The sequence below is a fragment of the Pan paniscus genome, chromosome Y, assembly GCF_029289425.2.
Source record: "Pan paniscus chromosome Y, NHGRI_mPanPan1-v2.0_pri, whole genome shotgun sequence".
In the NCBI taxonomy this organism is placed as follows: Eukaryota; Metazoa; Chordata; class Mammalia; order Primates; family Hominidae; genus Pan; species Pan paniscus.
Genome location: NC_073273.2, coordinates 46,830,817 through 46,846,776, shown reverse-complemented (window position 1 = coordinate 46,846,776; position 15,960 = coordinate 46,830,817). Strand labels below are relative to the sequence as shown.

The following is a 15,960-nucleotide window of genomic DNA, read 5'->3' as shown; positions in this document are numbered from 1 at the left end:
TGGGGGAATGCAGTGGGTATAGGGATGTCGGAGGATGCTCAGGGGCTGTGCAGGGGCCTCAACAGCGACGTGGGTGGGGGACGCTGTCTTTCACGGCCCCAGGGAGGCCTCTCATGTCCCAGCCTTGAACCCTAATTGGGGGGCTCCCAGTGTCATTGTGGGAGGCTGAGGGCACCGGTCAGAGGTGAACCCCCCACTTCTGGCCCCTCCCATGACCATGGGCTCCGGCTCATAGGTTGTGTGTGGTGGGGGGGGCGGGCGGACATGGTCTCCCAGACAGGCTCCCCGGAGCTCGGGGCAGGGGCAGGGTGGGCCCTGCAGGCCGTGGCTCCCAGTGTCATTTCCCTGCGGCAGCCACAGACTCTCCTGCCCTGCACCTGCCCTTTTGTTGGGGGGTCCTGACACTTCGCAGACCCAGGTGGGGGTGTCCGGGAATTCAGGGGAGCACCTGGTGACACTGAGGACACCTTGGGGGCAGCGGCATTCCCCTGGGAGGTGCTGCCTCGTCTACCCACCACCTGGAGCCCCCGCAGTCTCTCCTCAGGGGTCACGGGACCACCCTGTCTGTCCATCTCCTTCACAGCGACGGCTGCCGGTGGATGAACGGGGTGTGTGTGCTGCTCTCGGGGTGGTCCCGGCTTGGCCCTGCCCTGCCCTCCCCAAGGGCACAGGGCTGCCCTGCCGCGTGGACGCTGCCACCTCCGTTTCCTGGGGGAGCGTTTTGTCTTGTGTGAGGACAGGGGGTTGTTCCCATGGTCACCACCTGTGACCCTCCCCTGCCTGCAGAGGGAGCAGAGCTGGGCCTGGGCTCATCCGTGTTGGGTGCCCCTGGGGGGGCTCGTGGCCTCCCCTGCACACGGGGCTCCTCCTGGTGGGGCCTCCGAACCCCCTCATTTAGGTGTCCCCCAGGTGTGGACGTCCCCACTCTGGCGCGGGCTCCTTCCTTCTGGGGTTGTTTGTGGAACAGGGCCTGGGTCCGTGGCTCCGGGAGGGAACGGCCCGAGGGTGGGGTCCCCCTGGCTGGGGAGGGGGCCCCGCAGAGAGGCCCAGGCTGCACCCCGAGGCGTCTGGCGTGGTCGCGGTCCCCATCCAGCACCGACGCTTGTAAATCCCGGACGGAGCCACGCTGAGGCTGAGGGAGCCGAGCCCATGGCTGAAAATCCTCCAAACGTTCATTCAAACATACAAGCGTGATCGCCAGAAACGCTTTTGTACGTTTACACAAAACATTCACACAGCCTGTGGCGGAGGCTCCCGTCCAGAGGCGCCCGGGAGCCGCCGGTCACCGTTGTGCCCACACAGACCCTTTCCACAGACGCAGGCCCCGGAACCCAGGCCGGGAACGGCAAGTGCCGAGGGTGTCCGTGTGGGAACCCGTCCCATTCACGAGCGGCCCTACGTGTCCCCCGGGCACAGAGCTCTGGGCAGGTCCGGCCACGAACCCACGGCGGCCATCAACACGCTTCTGTGAATAAATAAAAATTTATCATTCCGTACACACGCACTCATTTTCCACAGCAGTTTTTACACGAGCCGCGGCGTCCCGGTGGTGGCACGTGGGGAGCGGCCCCGCGGTGGCGTTCTCGCGGGCGGTGTCACAGTGGCTCCAGGGCCTCGTCCCCGCATGCGTACTCGTACAGGTCCACGGCGCCCAGTGGTGAGGGCGCCTCGAAGAAGGGCCTCTGGGCCAGCGGGGACCGCAGCGCACTCAGCTTCTGCTCCACAGGGCTGAGCTCGGCCTCGAACCTGCAACGAGGGGGTGGTGAAGACGTGGCCAGCGGCACGGAGCGGGTCATGTTTTCCGGGAAACGCAGGCTGCTCGGCCGCCAACCTCCAGCACGAGACAGTCCCCTGAGCCGACCTCGAGCTCCAGCCGCTGAGCCAGCAACGCGCTCCTGGCTGAGGACGCCGGCTCCACGAATGCTCCCGGGATAGGGGCCTGCGGTGCAGGTGAAAACCCACCCAGGATGGGACGGAGCCCCAGGCGTGAGCTACACACAGAGGACCCAGGCGGGCGCGCCTTTTCCCCAAAGCGATATGACGGCGACTCTCAGAGGGCAGCCTCCGAGCTGCACGGGGCCTGTGTTTACACAATTGGGTCATGGTGTCCACACGGGACCACAGTTTAGACACATTCTCCCAAAGCACAGAAGCTCCTAGTAGAGGCCACCACTTCCGTTCTGACCAGAACACACAGCAGTGCGAGGACTGGACGCGCGCCTTCCCTTAAGGTCTCCGCCGTGACATCGGGCGCTGCTCCGGGGAACCCAGCGCGGCCACAGACCACACAGACTCTCAGAGATCCTGTGGGGACACCTCTGCTTTCCAAGATGCCCCCGACAGCCTGGCACTGAGCTCCCTGCGGTCACCCCCACGGACCTGAGCTCCCACTGCCGGAGCAGGTGTGGACACGGTGAAGGCAGTCGACCCCAGCGTGCTGCTGGCTGTGCGGCAGACACAAAGCTGGGCGGCGGTGGGGGTGGACTCTGGTCAGGTGGGGAGCAGAGGTGACAGATGGTGGTGGGGACAGGCGCACACCCATCCAGGCTAGGTCTGGGGGCCACGGCTGCCTTAGGGTGTCCGACAGGAGAAGGCAGAGACTGGGAAGTTGTGGGGACCCAGAGGTTGGCTGCCAGGTCAGAGCCACGGTGCACACAATGACCACGAGGAGGATGGACACACAGGACAGACGGCCCAGGGTGGGCCGTGGGGGCCCTGGGCTGCTTGGCAGGAATCGGACGGGGCAGCTGATGGGGTAGCAGGGATTAAAATGCACGTCCATGGAACCCATGGGTCGGGAACCCAACGGTAACCAGAAAGTATTTTGAGCTGCACCAAAATGAGAAGGCCATGGGCTGTGGTGTCCATGGCCCACGTCGCTGCCTGAAGATACTCAAGGAAAACAGCAGAACAAAGGGGAGAAACACCCGTGGTTCCCTGGGAAGAGGAGTGAACCTCATCGGCCCCTCGCCTCACTGATCACACACAAAGTCAGTATCAGGAGCGTGAGAGACGCTATCACTGGATTCTGCAGACATCAGAGTCACGAACAGGAAATACCAACGATAACCCACTGATGGGAACGGGCAAGTTTCTGAAACACACAAACCCGCAAAGCTCACTCAAGGCTGGGCGGGGGCTCACGCCTGTAATTCCGGCACGTTGGGGGACCGAGGCGGGGAGAACCCTCGAGCTCAGGCATCCGAGACCAACCTAGGCAACACGGCGAAACCCCATCTCTAAAAAAAAATACAAAAAAGTAGCCGGGTGTGGTGGTGCGTGCCTGTAATCTCAGCCACTCGGGGGGCTCAGGTGCGAGGATTCCTTAAGCCCAGCAGGTGGAGGCTGCAGCGAGCTGAGATTGCGCCAATGCCCTCCAGCCTGCGTGACACAGCCAGACCCTGCCTCCAAAAAAAAAACAAACGAAGAGAGATGACTTCAGCCAGTTTCTGATAAGGTCACTGGATTTCAGTGAAAAACCTCTCAGCAGTGGCTTCCCTGGCCAATTCCACTAACTCAAGAAAATGCCGCCTACCTACAGTTCTGGGGGCAGGAGGAGACGGAGACACGTGTTATCCTGATGGTGGTCACGGCTCTGTGGATACGGACGTATGTCAAAGCTCACCAAGCAGCACACTCGAAACGTGGTTTACTGTAAACAATAAAAACCCAGGCCCCGGCACTGTGAGAGGCCGAGGCGGGAGGATCACCTGAGGTCGGGAGTTCGAGACCAGCCTGGCCACGCTGGGGAAACCCCGTCTCTACTAAAAATACAAAAATTATCCTGGTGTGGTGGCGTGTGCCTGTAATCCCAGCACTGTGGGAGGCCGAGGCGGGTGGATCACCTGAGGTCGGGAGTTCGAGACCAGCCTGGCCAACATGGAGAAACTGCATCTCTACTAAAAATACAAAAATTAGCCAGGCGTGGTGGCGCATGCCAGTAATCCCAGCTACTCGGGAGGCTGAGGCAGGAGCATTGCTTGAACCCAGGAGGCGGAGGTTGCAGTGAGCCAAGATTGTGCCATTGAACTCCAGCCTGGGTGACAGAGTGAGACTCCATCTCAAAAAAACAAAAACAAACAAACAAAGAAAACCAGGCCCACTCGGGGTCACTGGTGAATTCTACCAGACATTTAGGGAAGAAGTAACAGGTCCTCTATACAAACTCTTCCAGAAACTAAGGGAGAGAATACTGCCCCCCATTCCATGAGCCAGCATTACTCTGATACCAAAGCCAGACCGAGAAAAGCCTCTGGCCGGGCGCGGTGACTCACGCCTGCAATCCCAGCACTTTGGGAGGCCGAGGTGGGAGGATCACGTGAGCCCCGGAGTCTGAGACCAGCCCGGGCAACATGGCAAGACTCTGTCTCTAAAAAACCGAAAAATTAGCTGGGCGTGGAGGCACAGTCCTGTAGTCCCAGGTGCTCAGGGGGCCGAGGGTGGGGGACCACTTGAGCCCCGGAGGTTGAGGCTGCAGTGAGCTGACATCACGCCACCGGCCTCTAGCCTGGGTGACAGAGCAAGACCCTGTCTCAAAAAAAATAATAAAATACTCTAGATAATCTCTGCAAAGAGAATCCAGTAATATGTGAGGATAACATATGACTCGGCGAGATCTATCCTGGGAACACGAGGCTGGCCGAAAATGACTCGGTGTAACCCGCTGTATGGACACACAGAGGAACCACGGAGCGAAAGCATCTGAGAAATTCGGCCCTCACTGTGAGAAAGCCCCCGCAGACCAGGAACAGGGAGAAGATCCCCGCCAATGAGCGTGCTTACCGCTGCGTGAGGGGAGACGTCCCCCAGGACTGGGAACGAGGACGGCACACAAACCAGCAGGGCTCACTCAAGGCTGGCCGTGGTCTGCCCTGACATCCACCACATCTCCCTGCGGGTTCCAGGCGGTGCAGCGGGCAAGAGAAAGGAAGTAACGTACACAGAGGGGTGAAAAGAAAGTAACGTACACAGAGGAGTGAAAAGACAGTAACGTACACAGAGGGGTGAAAAGACAGTAACGTACACAGAGGGGTGAAAAGACAGTAACGTACACAGAGGGGTGAAAAGGAAGTAACGTACACAGAGGGGTGAAAAGGAAGACGAGAGACGGACCCACTGACAGACATGGCCTGTCCACACAGAAAACCCCAAAGAACCGACAGAGCTTTGAGATCCAGTAAGTGCGTTTCATGAAGGTGCAAAACACAAGGTCAATAAATTCTATATGCTACCAACAAACAACTGGAAACGGGAACCTTAAAAGCACCGCTGACGACAGGAAAACGTCAGGAAACACTCAGAAGTCTCACAACATTCGCATCAAGCCTACACGGAAAGCTACAAAAATCCTGCCGAGAGACACGGACGGCGCCCGTGGACTGGGCCTCCCGCGGCTATGAAGACGGCAGCTGGGCCCACAGGGATCCATTCACTGGGCGAGATCTCACTCAAACGTTCAGATTTTTTGTTTTTGTTTTTGTTTTGGAAATGGAGTTTCGCTCTCATTGCCCAGGCTGGAGTGCAGTGGCGCGTTCTTGGCTCACTGCAACCTCCACCTCCCGAGTAGCTGGGATTACAGACGTGTGCCACCATCCCTGGCTTTTTTTTTTGAGACGGAGTCTCGCTCTGTCACCCAGGCTGGAGTGTGGTGGCGCGATCTCGGCTCACTGCAAGCTCCGCCTCCCAGATTCACGCCATTCTCCTGCCTCAGCCTCCCGAGTAGCTGGGACTACAGGCGCCCACCACCACGCCTGGCTAATTTTTTTTTGTTTAGTAGAGATGGGGTTTCACCATGTTGGCCAGGATGGTCTCGATCTCCTGACCTCGTGATCCACCCGCCTCGGCCTCCCAAAGTGCTGGGATGACAGGCGTGAGGCACCACGCCCGGCCAGAAGGAGCTTATTCTTATGTGTTTTCAAAGGCAAAGAAACCAGAATAGCCAACGTAGCGCGGGACAGAAGCAGAACTGAGAAGCTCAGCACAGGATGGCAAAAGTGACCACATCGCTCCAGCGTGCACCACGGGAGGCCGGTGGGGGCCACAGTCCACGTGGTCACCGGACCAGCGCTCGCCACCACGTCAGAGTCCAACACACGTTCCCACAGGACGGCACAGCAAGGACGGGCTGAGTCTAAGATTCACACACAGGCAGCCCAACACCAGAATGGCCCCGACAGTTCCACACGGCGTCCAAGTCGGAGGCTTCTCACCCCACCTGACTGGCCCCGCATCCCCCGGCTGCACACACACCCGTCCCCCCACTCACCCGTCCCCCCACTCACCCGTCCCCCACACTCACCCGTCCCCCACACTCACCCGTCCCCCACACTCACCCGTCCCCCACACTCACCCGTCCCCACACTCACCCGTCCCCACACTCACCCGTCCCCACACTCACCCGTCCCCACACTCACCCGTCCCCCACACTCACCCGTCCCCCACACTCACCCGTCCCCCACACTCACCCGTCCCCCACACTCACCCGTCCCCCACACTCACCCGTCCCCCACACTCACCCGTCCCCACACTCACCCGTCCCCACACTCACCCGTCCCCACACTCACCCGTCCTCACACTCACCCGTCCCCCACACTCACCCGTCCCCACACTCACCCGTCCCCCACACTCACCCGTCCTCCACACTCACCCGTCCCCACACTCACCCGTCCTCCCAGGGCTCTCCCGTGGTCTCCTCGGCCACCAGGATGTCGTACTCCTCGGCCGCGTACTTCTCCCAGTCCGAGAGCTCGGGGCCGCCGCCGTCACCGTCCTGGAGGAAGCACACGGGTTACGTACACGGCGTGGCGCGGCCCGGCCCGCGTGCCCGCCGCACTCACCCTGAGCAGGGAGATCTGCTCTTTCTGCTCGTGGTCGAGGTACTTCTCGATGTTGAAGAAGGTGTCGAAGAAGACGTTGGCCAGCTTGCAGCGCTTCAGGTCCTGCAGCGTGATCTTCCCTGCGGGGAGGGGAGTGCGTCCAAGGCGCGTGAGCCCGGTCTCACCTTCGGGGCCTGGGTGTGGGGTGCGCGCGTCCTGTCACACGTGCTTAAGGACGCGGCACGAAGCTCCGGGCTCTCACGTCACGTGTTTGACGTGAAAGGCGGACACGCGAGTGTCCCGGTTCTGGGTGGGGACGGAGGCGTGGGAGGCCGTGATGCGGAGGTGACGAGGGGCATCGGTGCCCCAAGGATGCGTGGACTGGGACATGGCGCAGGGAGGCACGGCCAGCAGGGGCACTCCTGGATCTGAAATTACAGAGAACGGAGCTCCCCGTGCAGGCGGAGGCCAGAGGGTGTCCCGGGGACACTGAGCAGCAGGAGGAGCCCCATGGCCAGGGAGGGGCAGGGCTGCAGGGCGGTGCCCGGGCCTCAGAGCCATTTCCAAAGTGAAAGTCCCAGAGCTGGATTCTGAGATGCAGAAGGAAGCCAGGCGGCGTGGACGGTGGGGCTCCCCTTTGCCTTAGAGGGCACGGGGGTGGGTGGGAGGAGCTGGGGCGATGGTGTGGGAGGAGCTGGGGCGATGGTGTGGGAGGAGCTGGGGCGATGGTGTGGGAGGAGCTGGGGCGATGGTGTGGGGGGAACAGGGGTGAGGGGAGGAGCCGGGGGGGTGAGAGGGGAGGAGCCGGGGGGGGTGAGAGGGGAGGAGCCGGGGGGTGGGGGGTGACAGGGGAGGAGCCGGGGGTGGGGGGTGAGAGGGGAGGAGACGGGGGGTGGGGGGTGAGAGGGGAGGAGACGGGGGGTGGGGGGTGAGAGGGGAGGAGACGGGGGGTGAGAGGGGAGGAGACGGGGGGTGGGGGGTGAGAGGGGAGGAGACGGGGGGTGGGGGGTGAGGGGAGGAGACGGGGGTGGGGGGTGAGAGGGGAGGAGACGGGGGGTGGGGGGTGAGAGGGGAGGAGACGGGGGGTGGGGGGTGAGAGGGGAGGAGACGGGGGGTGGGGGGTGAGAGGGGAGGAGACGGGGGGTGGGGGGTGAGAGGGGAGGAGACGGGAGGTGAGAGGGGAGGAGACGGGAGGTGAGAGGGGAGGAGACGGGGGTGGGTGAGAGGGGAGGAGACGGGGGTGGGTGAGAGGGGAGGAGACGGGGGTGGGTGAGAGGGGAGGAGACGGGGGTGGGTGAGAGGGGAGGAGACGGGGGTGGGTGAGAGGGGAGGAGACGGGGGTGGGTGAGAGGGGAGGAGACGGGGGTGGGTGAGAGGGGAGGAGATGGGGGGGTGAGAGGGGAGGACCGCCTTGTGCGGCATCAGCACGAACGTGGCAACTGCTCCCTCAGCCCAGTGCCAACGTCCCCAGTGAGCTCCGGCCCTAGGTTCTCCAGGTCACCCCTCGGGGGGTGTCGATGCCCCGAATAGGAGGTTCTTGCACTGTGAGACTAGGCACCTGTGGTGCTGGCCCTCCTCACAAACTCAGTAGGAGTGGCCCTTTCCCAGTGTCCCCCCGCAGCAGGGACAGCGCCTCACAGGGACGTCCCCTCACCCTGGTCCGTCCTCCCTCCCGTCCGTCCTCTCACCGTGGGCCGTCCCCCCTCCCGTCCGTCCCCTCTCCCTGGGCCCTCCCCCCTCCCGTCCGTCCCCTCACCCTGGGCCGTCCCCCCTCCCGTCCGTCCCCTCTCCCTGGGCCGTCCTCTCGCCCGTCCGTCCCCTCACCCTGGGCCGTGCCCTCACGGGGCATCACCTTCAGTCCTCGGCTTGACCAGGTCCAGCATCTGGCAGAGGCAGTCCTGGAAGGGCAGGGCCTCGATGGCCATGCTGTCCAGCCTTCGGCACTGCTCCTCGTAGAAGTACTCGAGCTCGAACATGGACAGGGCGCCGTCCCCGTCCAGGTCCATGCAGCGGAACCAGTACTCGATGCTGCGGCACGGCGAGCTCTGTCAGCCCCTGCCCTGGGCCCTCCCAGCCCGTGACCTGCAGCCCCTGGGGCAGCCCCCCACCGGGGGTGCACGCGTCCCCCCTGTGCCTTGCAGCCCCCACCGGGCGCGCACGCATCTCCTGCCCCCTGCCCCCTGCCCCCTGCAGCCCCCACCGGGCGCGCACGTGTCCCCGTCCCCGGCAGCCCCCACCGGGCGTGCACGCGTCCCCCTGTGCTGTGCAGCCCCCACCGGGCGTGCACGCGTCCCCCTGTGCCATGCAGCCCCCACCGGGCATGCAGGCATCCGCCTGGGGACACATGTCACATGGGCGGCTCCCGGCCCCTCCACTGGGACAAACGCATGCCGCAGCAGGAACCCACCTGGTTGGTGTTTTTTTGTCTTCCTCAGAGATCAAAAACCAGACAAAGTCGGCATAGCTGATCTTCCCTTCCTTCTGCACTTTTCTGCCTCTAGATCCAAAGCCAGGATGGAGAGACGAAAATGCATGTCAGGGAGAGCTTCACAGGAACGGAGCCCCTGTCCACGCGCCTCGGTGAGGGGAGCCCCCCGGGCCCGGCCCTCCTCCTGCCCCTCCTCCTGCCCCTCCTCCTGCCCCTCCGGGGAGGAGGTGGAGGCCCCGTGGCCAGAGGGTTTTCCCCAGATCCAGGCGGGGTCAGGAGTGCACCTTCGTTACTGCTCACTCAGGCCCAGCGCCCGACAAGAACCCCCGACCTGGGGCCTGGGCCACCCCCTTCCTCAGACCTCGCGTGACAGTCTTGTGCCACCCCCCCCCCACTAGGGATTCACGTGACAGAGACACGTGCCCCCCTCGCCAGGGCCTGGGGTGACAACCACTCGCTGTCGGGACACAAAAAGCTCATGTCAGGCAACGATGAGGAGGGGGACCGGGGTCCTTGCAGGGGCAATGGCTGCCATCAGGCGCCTGAGCGGTACGTACCGTGTGACTGCTCCTGAGAAGATCCTGTCTATCATCTTGGTAGAAATGGCTGGAAAGGAATGCGGTTGATGGGCAGCCCGCACCGTGCCTCGGCCCCGACGTCACCACCCCCCAGAGCCGAGACTGGATGCGGTGGGGACCGAAAAGCAGAGAGGACGCCTGGGTCTGGGAGAGCCCCGGGGCCCCAATGCCCCTGCACGGCCCATCCTAGGGGCCCACCACGCTTTCCCGTCGAGCACAGCCAAGTCCAGCATGAAATCCACAGAGTGCAAAGCTGACCGCGGCTCCAAGACCGACTTGCAAAGAGCAGAATATTCAGGCCTCAAAGGTTCAGCTTTTAGACGGAGAGAGAGACCTCGAGTGTGATCACGGAAACAAACACGTTTCAACCAAAGGTTCACCAACGGGGCGGGAGTGAGACCTCACTAACGGGGCGGGAGTGAGACCTCACCAACGGGAGGCGGGAGTGAGACCTCAGCAACGGGAGGCGGGAGTGAGACCTCAGCAACGGGAGGCGGGAGTGAGACCTCAGCAACGGGAGGCGGGAGTGAGACCTCAGCAACGGGAGGCGGGAGTGAGACCTCAGCAACGGGGCGGGAGGGAGACCTCACCAAGGAGAGGCGGGAGTGAGACCTCACCAAGGAGAGGCGGGAGTGAGACCTCAGCAACGGGAGGCGGGAGTGAGACCTCAGCAACGGGAGGCGGGAGTGAGACCTCAGCAACGGGAGGCGGGAGTGAGACCTCAGCAACGGGAGGCGGGAGTGAGACCTCAGCAACGGGAGGCGGGAGTGAGACCTCAGCAACGGGAGGCGGGAGTGAGACCTCAGCAACGGGAGGCGGGAGTGAGACCTCACCAAGGAGAGGCGGGAGTGAGACCTCACCAAGGAGAGGCGGGAGTGAGACCTCACCAAGGAGAGGCGGGAGTGAGACCTCAGCAACGGGAGGCGGGAGTGAGACCTCACCAAGGAGAGGCGGGAGTGAGACCTCAGCAACGGGAGGCGGGAGAGAGACCTCACCAAGGAGAGGCGGGAGTGAGACCTCACCAAGGAGAGGCGGGAGTGAGACCTCACCAAGGAGAGGCGGGAGGGAGACCTCACCAAGGAGAGGCGGGAGTGAGACCTCACCAAGGAGAGGCGGGAGTGAGACCTCACCAAGGAGAGGCGGGAGTGAGACCTCACCAAGAGGAGGCGGGAGTGAGACCTCACCAAGGAGAGGCGGGAGTGAGACCTCACCAGCGGGAGGCGGGAGTGAGACCTCAGCAACGGGAGGCGGGAGGGAGACCTCAGCAACGGGAGGCGGGAGGGAGACCTCAGCAACGGGAGGCGGGAGTGAGACCTCAGCAACGGGAGGCGGGAGTGAGACCTCAGCAACGGGAGGCGGGAGTGAGACCTCAGCAACGGGAGGCGGGAGTGAGACCTCAGCAACGGGAGGCGGGAGAGAGACCTCAGCAACGGGAGGCGGGAGTGAGACCTCACCAAGGAGAGGCGGGAGTGAGACCTCAGCAACGGGAGGCGGGAGGGAGACCTCACCAACGGGAGGCGGGAGTGAGAGCTCACCAACGGGAGGCGGGAGTGAGACCTCACCAACGGGAGGCGGGAGAGAGACCTCAGCAACGGGAGGCGGGAGTGAGAGCTCACCAACGGGAGGCGGGAGTGAGACCTCACCAACGGGAGGCGGGAGTGAGACCTCACCAAGGAGAGGCGGGAGGGAGACCTCACCAACGGGAGGCGGGAGGGAGACCTCACCAACGGGAGGCGGGAGGGAGACCTCACCAAGGAGAGGCGGGAGGGAGACCTCACCAACGGGAGGCGGGAGGGAGACCTCACCAACGGGAGGCGGGAGAGAGACCTCAGCAACGGGAGGCGGGAGTGAGACCTCACCAAGGAGAGGCGGGAGTGAGACCTCAGCAACGGGAGGCGGGAGGGAGACCTCACCAACGGGAGGCGGGAGTGAGAGCTCACCAACGGGAGGCGGGAGTGAGAGCTCACCAACGGGAGGCGGGAGTGAAACCTCACCAACGGGGCGGGAGGGAGACCTCACCAACGGGAGGCGGGAGTGAGACCTCAGCAACGGGAGGCGGGAGTGAGACCTCAGCAACGGGAGGCGGGAGTGAGACCTCACCAAGGAGAGGCGGGAGTGAGACCTCAGCAACGGGAGGCGGGAGGGAGACCTCACCAACGGGAGGCGGGAGGGAGACCTCACCAACGGGAGGCGGGAGTGAGAGCTCACCAACGGGAGGCGGGAGTGAGAGCTCACCAACGGGAGGCGGGAGAGAGACCTCAGCAACGGGAGGCGGGAGTGAGAGCTCACCAACGGGAGGCGGGAGTGAGACCTCACCAACGGGAGGCGGGAGTGAGACCTCACCAAGGAGAGGCGGGAGGGAGACCTCACCAACGGGAGGCGGGAGAGAGACCTCAGCAACGGGAGGCGGGAGTGAGAGCTCACCAACGGGAGGCGGGAGTGAAACCTCACCAACGGGGCGGGAGGGAGACCTCACCAACGGGAGGCGGGAGTGAGACCTCAGCAACGGGAGGCGGGAGTGAGACCTCAGCAACGGGAGGCGGGAGTGAGAGCTCACCAACGGGAGGCGGGAGTGAGAGCTCACCAACGGGAGGCGGGAGTGAGAGCTCACCAACGGGAGGCGGGAGTGAGACCTCAGCAACGGGAGGCGGGAGTGAGACCTCAGCAACGGGAGGCGGGAGTGAGACCTCAGCAACGGGAGGCGGGAGTGAGAGCTCACCAACGGGAGGCGGGAGTGAGACCTCACCAAGGAGAGGCGGGAGTGAGACCTCAGCAAGGAGAGGCGGGAGTGAGAGCTCACCAACGGGGCGGGAGTGAGACCTCAGCAACGGGAGGCGGGAGTGAGACCTCAGCAACGGGAGGCGGGAGTGAGACCTCAGCAACGGGAGGCGGGAGTGAGACCTCAGCAACGGGAGGCGGGAGTGAGACCTCACCAAGGAGAGGCGGGAGTGAGACCTCACCAACGGGAGGCGGGAGAGAGACCTCAGCAACGGGAGGCGGGAGGGAGACCTCACCAAGGAGAGGCGGGAGTGAGACCTCAGCAAGGAGAGGCGGGAGTGAGACCTCAGCAACGGGAGGCAGGAGGGAGACCTCACCAATGAGAGGCAGGAGTGAAAGCACCGTCGCTGTCAGCTCGGGCCGCCACGAGAAGGTACCGCAGCCTGGGCGGCCATCCCTGCAGTCACCGGTGTCCCTGGGACGCACGAGCCAAGGTGCCGCCCCCCGCTTCAGGCCGCAGTGCGTGAGAAACAGGGCAGCCCGGCCGCACACGGCATCCTGCCCTGGGACCCAGAGTGGGCTCCAGAGGAACGCAGAAAGCTGGGGCCGGGCCGGGCCGGGGGTTCACAGGGACAGTGAGCGCCTGTTTCTGGGCCGATTCCCAGCTGTGCAGGTGCTGGCTCAGGCCACACGGGCCGGCGCTGTGGAGCTGTGCTCTCCTCGTGGCTAGTTAGGGGCCCAGGGCGCAGGTGGCTCCCTGAACTGAGCGCAGGACAAATCCAGGGAATGCTACGTCTGCTCAGGTGCGCGTCCGACGCAGGGATCTACTGCGGCCACGCGACCCAGGACCAGCCCCGGGAGACGCAGACGGGTGCCGCTCACGTTCAGGGAACCAGGCGTATATGAGTCGATCACACACAACAGATGCCACCGCAATTCGGAAACAGTCTTGGTCATATGGTTTTTTGGGGTAAAAAGCACTTAAAAGAATCCTTTAGAAAACTCAAGCCCCACAGGCCACAGGCCGCTTTGAGTTCCTGCAAGTGTGGATGACTCTTAGAGGGGCCGGGAGGCGGTGGCTGCTTTGAGGACACCTGGGCGGCACCGGCTCCCGCGGAGGTATTTGAAGGACCGCTAAGCCTGGGGCGCCACCTAGTCCGGGATTGGATGGAAACTGCTCCAGGCCTTGGGGGCTGCAACCTGGAGCTCCTGAGGGAAGGCGTGTGGTCTGCCCGCCCTTGCTCGGGTGTTAACAAGGAAGCCCCACAGCGCTGCTGGCCCTCGGGCCAGGAGCTTCAGGACCAGCGGCCCACACTGACCCTGTAGACGCCGGCAGGCAGAGGCCTCGGGCAGAGGCGCACGCGGGGACCCAGATACGGGGCAGCGAGTGGGGAAGGAGAGGCAGCTGCAGACACAGAGCAGGGAGTGCGGGAGGAGAGGCAGCTGCAGACACAGAGCGGGGAGTGCGGGAGGAGAGGCAGCTGCAGACCCGCAGGCCCTGAGAGAAGGGTGTGCTCGGTGTCCGCGCGGCCCGCCCGCCCCTGTGCCCCCGCGCACCGTGGTCATTGTGCCGCGCCAGGTCGTCCGCGTCGATGAGCAGGTCGTGGTCCGTGTCCAGCTCCCAGAACTTGCAGTAGATGACGTAGAAATGCTCGTACGAGAAGAATTCGGTCAGCTGGTTGATGTCCTCCTCCTCCTCCAGCAGCGCCACATTCTGCCAAGGGACCCAGGCGGCCTGAGCGCGGGGCCTCTGCGGGGACGCCCCAAGTCCGCCTGGCTGCGGGCGGGGCAGGGAAGGCTGGGAGGGTCGGGGCGGCTCCGTGGGTGGGGGGGACTGGGCAGCTGGGGCCGGGGGGCACTGCGAGTGGGGGCAACTCTGCGGTGGGGGGAGCTCCAGCATGGGGGCGGCTCCCTAAACGGGTGTGGGGGTGGGGGGCAGCTCTGGGGGAGTCAGGGCTCGGCTCCCCCTCAGGGTGGTGCCCAGTACGGCCCCACACGCCTCCTAGATCAACCGTGGACCCCCAACCGCAGGCGGCGGGGTTCCAGTGCTCACAGGCCTGGGGGTGGGCTGGGAGCGCGGTGGAGGTGGGGGTGGGGGTGGGGGTGGGAGAGGGGGAGGGAGGGGAGGAGGGAGGGGGGAGGAGGGAGGGGAGGAGGGAGGGGGGAGGAGGGAGGGGGAAGGGAAGGGAGTGGAGGTAGGAAGGGTAGGGACAAGGCAGGGGGCAGGGGGCAGGGGGCAGGGGGCAGGGGGCAGGGGGCCGCTCCGCACCTGCAGGAAGGAGCTCTTCCGCAGCTCGGCGCAGGTGATCCTGCCGGACCAGGACCGGTTCACGGCGTAGAAGATCCGCTGGATGACCTGCGGGGGCGCCGTCAGTGCGGTGGGTGTGCAGACCCCCAGGAGCCTCGCCCCGCACGGAGACCGGGAGCCGGGAGAGGGGCGCGCCGTTGGTCTCAGCCGCACGGGGCCCGCCAGGGCACAAGCGGGGGCAGCGGGAAGGGCCCTGCGGGAGGCGCCGCCCCAGGCCGCGGAAAGCGGGGAGGGTCTGGCCGGGATGCCCCGGAGCTACACGGGCCCAGGACAGGTGGGAAGGGGGCGCGGCCACCCCGGAAAACCAGAGTCCCCCCAACACCGGGCTACCGGGCGGGTGGAGACTCTCCCAGAGCGCGGCCGCCTCCTCCGGAAGCTCAGGACCCCCGGGCCCCACCCGCCCCGTCCGCAGAAGCCCCGCGGCGGCCGCTGCAGAAACACCCGCGCCCCGCGCTGGAACCGACGGCCCCTCCGCTGGGGACCCACCGTGGTGATGTAGCGCGAGTGGAACTCGGACGCCTCCTTCAGGAACGACAGCCCCGGGTGCGTGTTCACCACGTCCTGCGGGTGGGAAGACAGGAGGCGCGTGGTGTAGACGCCGGCCCTCCCGTGAGGTGTGCAGTGTGGACGCTGCAGACGCGGACCCTCCCGTGAGCGATGAGGTGTGCGGTGTAGACGCGGGCCCTCCCATGAGGTGTGTGGTGTAGATGCGGGCCCTCCCGTGAGGGATAAGGCATATGGTGTAGACGCGGGCCCTCCCGTGAGTGATGAGGCATATGGTGTAGACGCCGGCCCTCCCGTGAGCGATGAGGTGTGTGGTGTAGACGCGGACGTTCCCATGAGGGATGAGGCGTGCGGTGTAGACGCCGGCCCTCCCGTGAGGGATGAGGCATGTGGTGTAGACGCCGGCCCTCCCGTGAGGGATGAGGCATGTGGTGTAGACGCGGGCCCTCCCATGAGGCGTGCGGTGTAGACGCGGGCCCTCCCGTGAGGGATAAGGCATGTGGTGTAGACGCTGGCCCTCCCGTGAGGGATGAGGCATGTGGTGTAGACGCCGGCCCTCCCGTGAGGGATGAGGCATGTGGTGTAGACGCCGGCCCTCCCGTGAGGTGT

General features: G+C 64.6%; 1 protein-coding gene across 3 annotated transcripts in view; it reads right to left on the bottom strand.

Moving 5' to 3' along the window:
- Window positions 1-1,202: 1,202 nt before the first annotated feature.
- Window positions 1,203-15,960, bottom strand: part of LOC117977740 (serine/threonine-protein phosphatase 2A regulatory subunit B'' subunit beta) — a 61,671-nt gene continuing 46,913 nt past the window's right edge. For 2 of the 3 annotated variants that reach the window (XM_055107040.2, XM_055107041.2), the window contains exons 5-13: window positions 15,334-15,408; window positions 14,809-14,895; window positions 14,097-14,253; window positions 9,801-9,849; window positions 9,223-9,312; window positions 8,668-8,843; window positions 6,837-6,955; window positions 6,663-6,769; window positions 1,203-1,746 (exon numbers count right to left, since the gene is read on the bottom strand). In XM_055107040.2, coding sequence (XP_054963015.1) covers window positions 1,596-1,746; window positions 6,663-6,769; window positions 6,837-6,955; window positions 8,668-8,843; window positions 9,223-9,312; window positions 9,801-9,849; window positions 14,097-14,253; window positions 14,809-14,895; window positions 15,334-15,408 — 1,011 coding nt within the window. In that variant the 3' untranslated portion in view covers window positions 1,203-1,595. Of the gene's footprint in view, window positions 1,747-4,782; window positions 4,892-6,662; window positions 6,770-6,836; window positions 6,956-8,667; window positions 8,844-9,222; window positions 9,313-9,800; window positions 9,850-14,096; window positions 14,254-14,808; window positions 14,896-15,333; window positions 15,409-15,960 lie in introns of all 3 variants that reach the window. The other variant, XR_008622940.2, reaches the window with a different exon arrangement.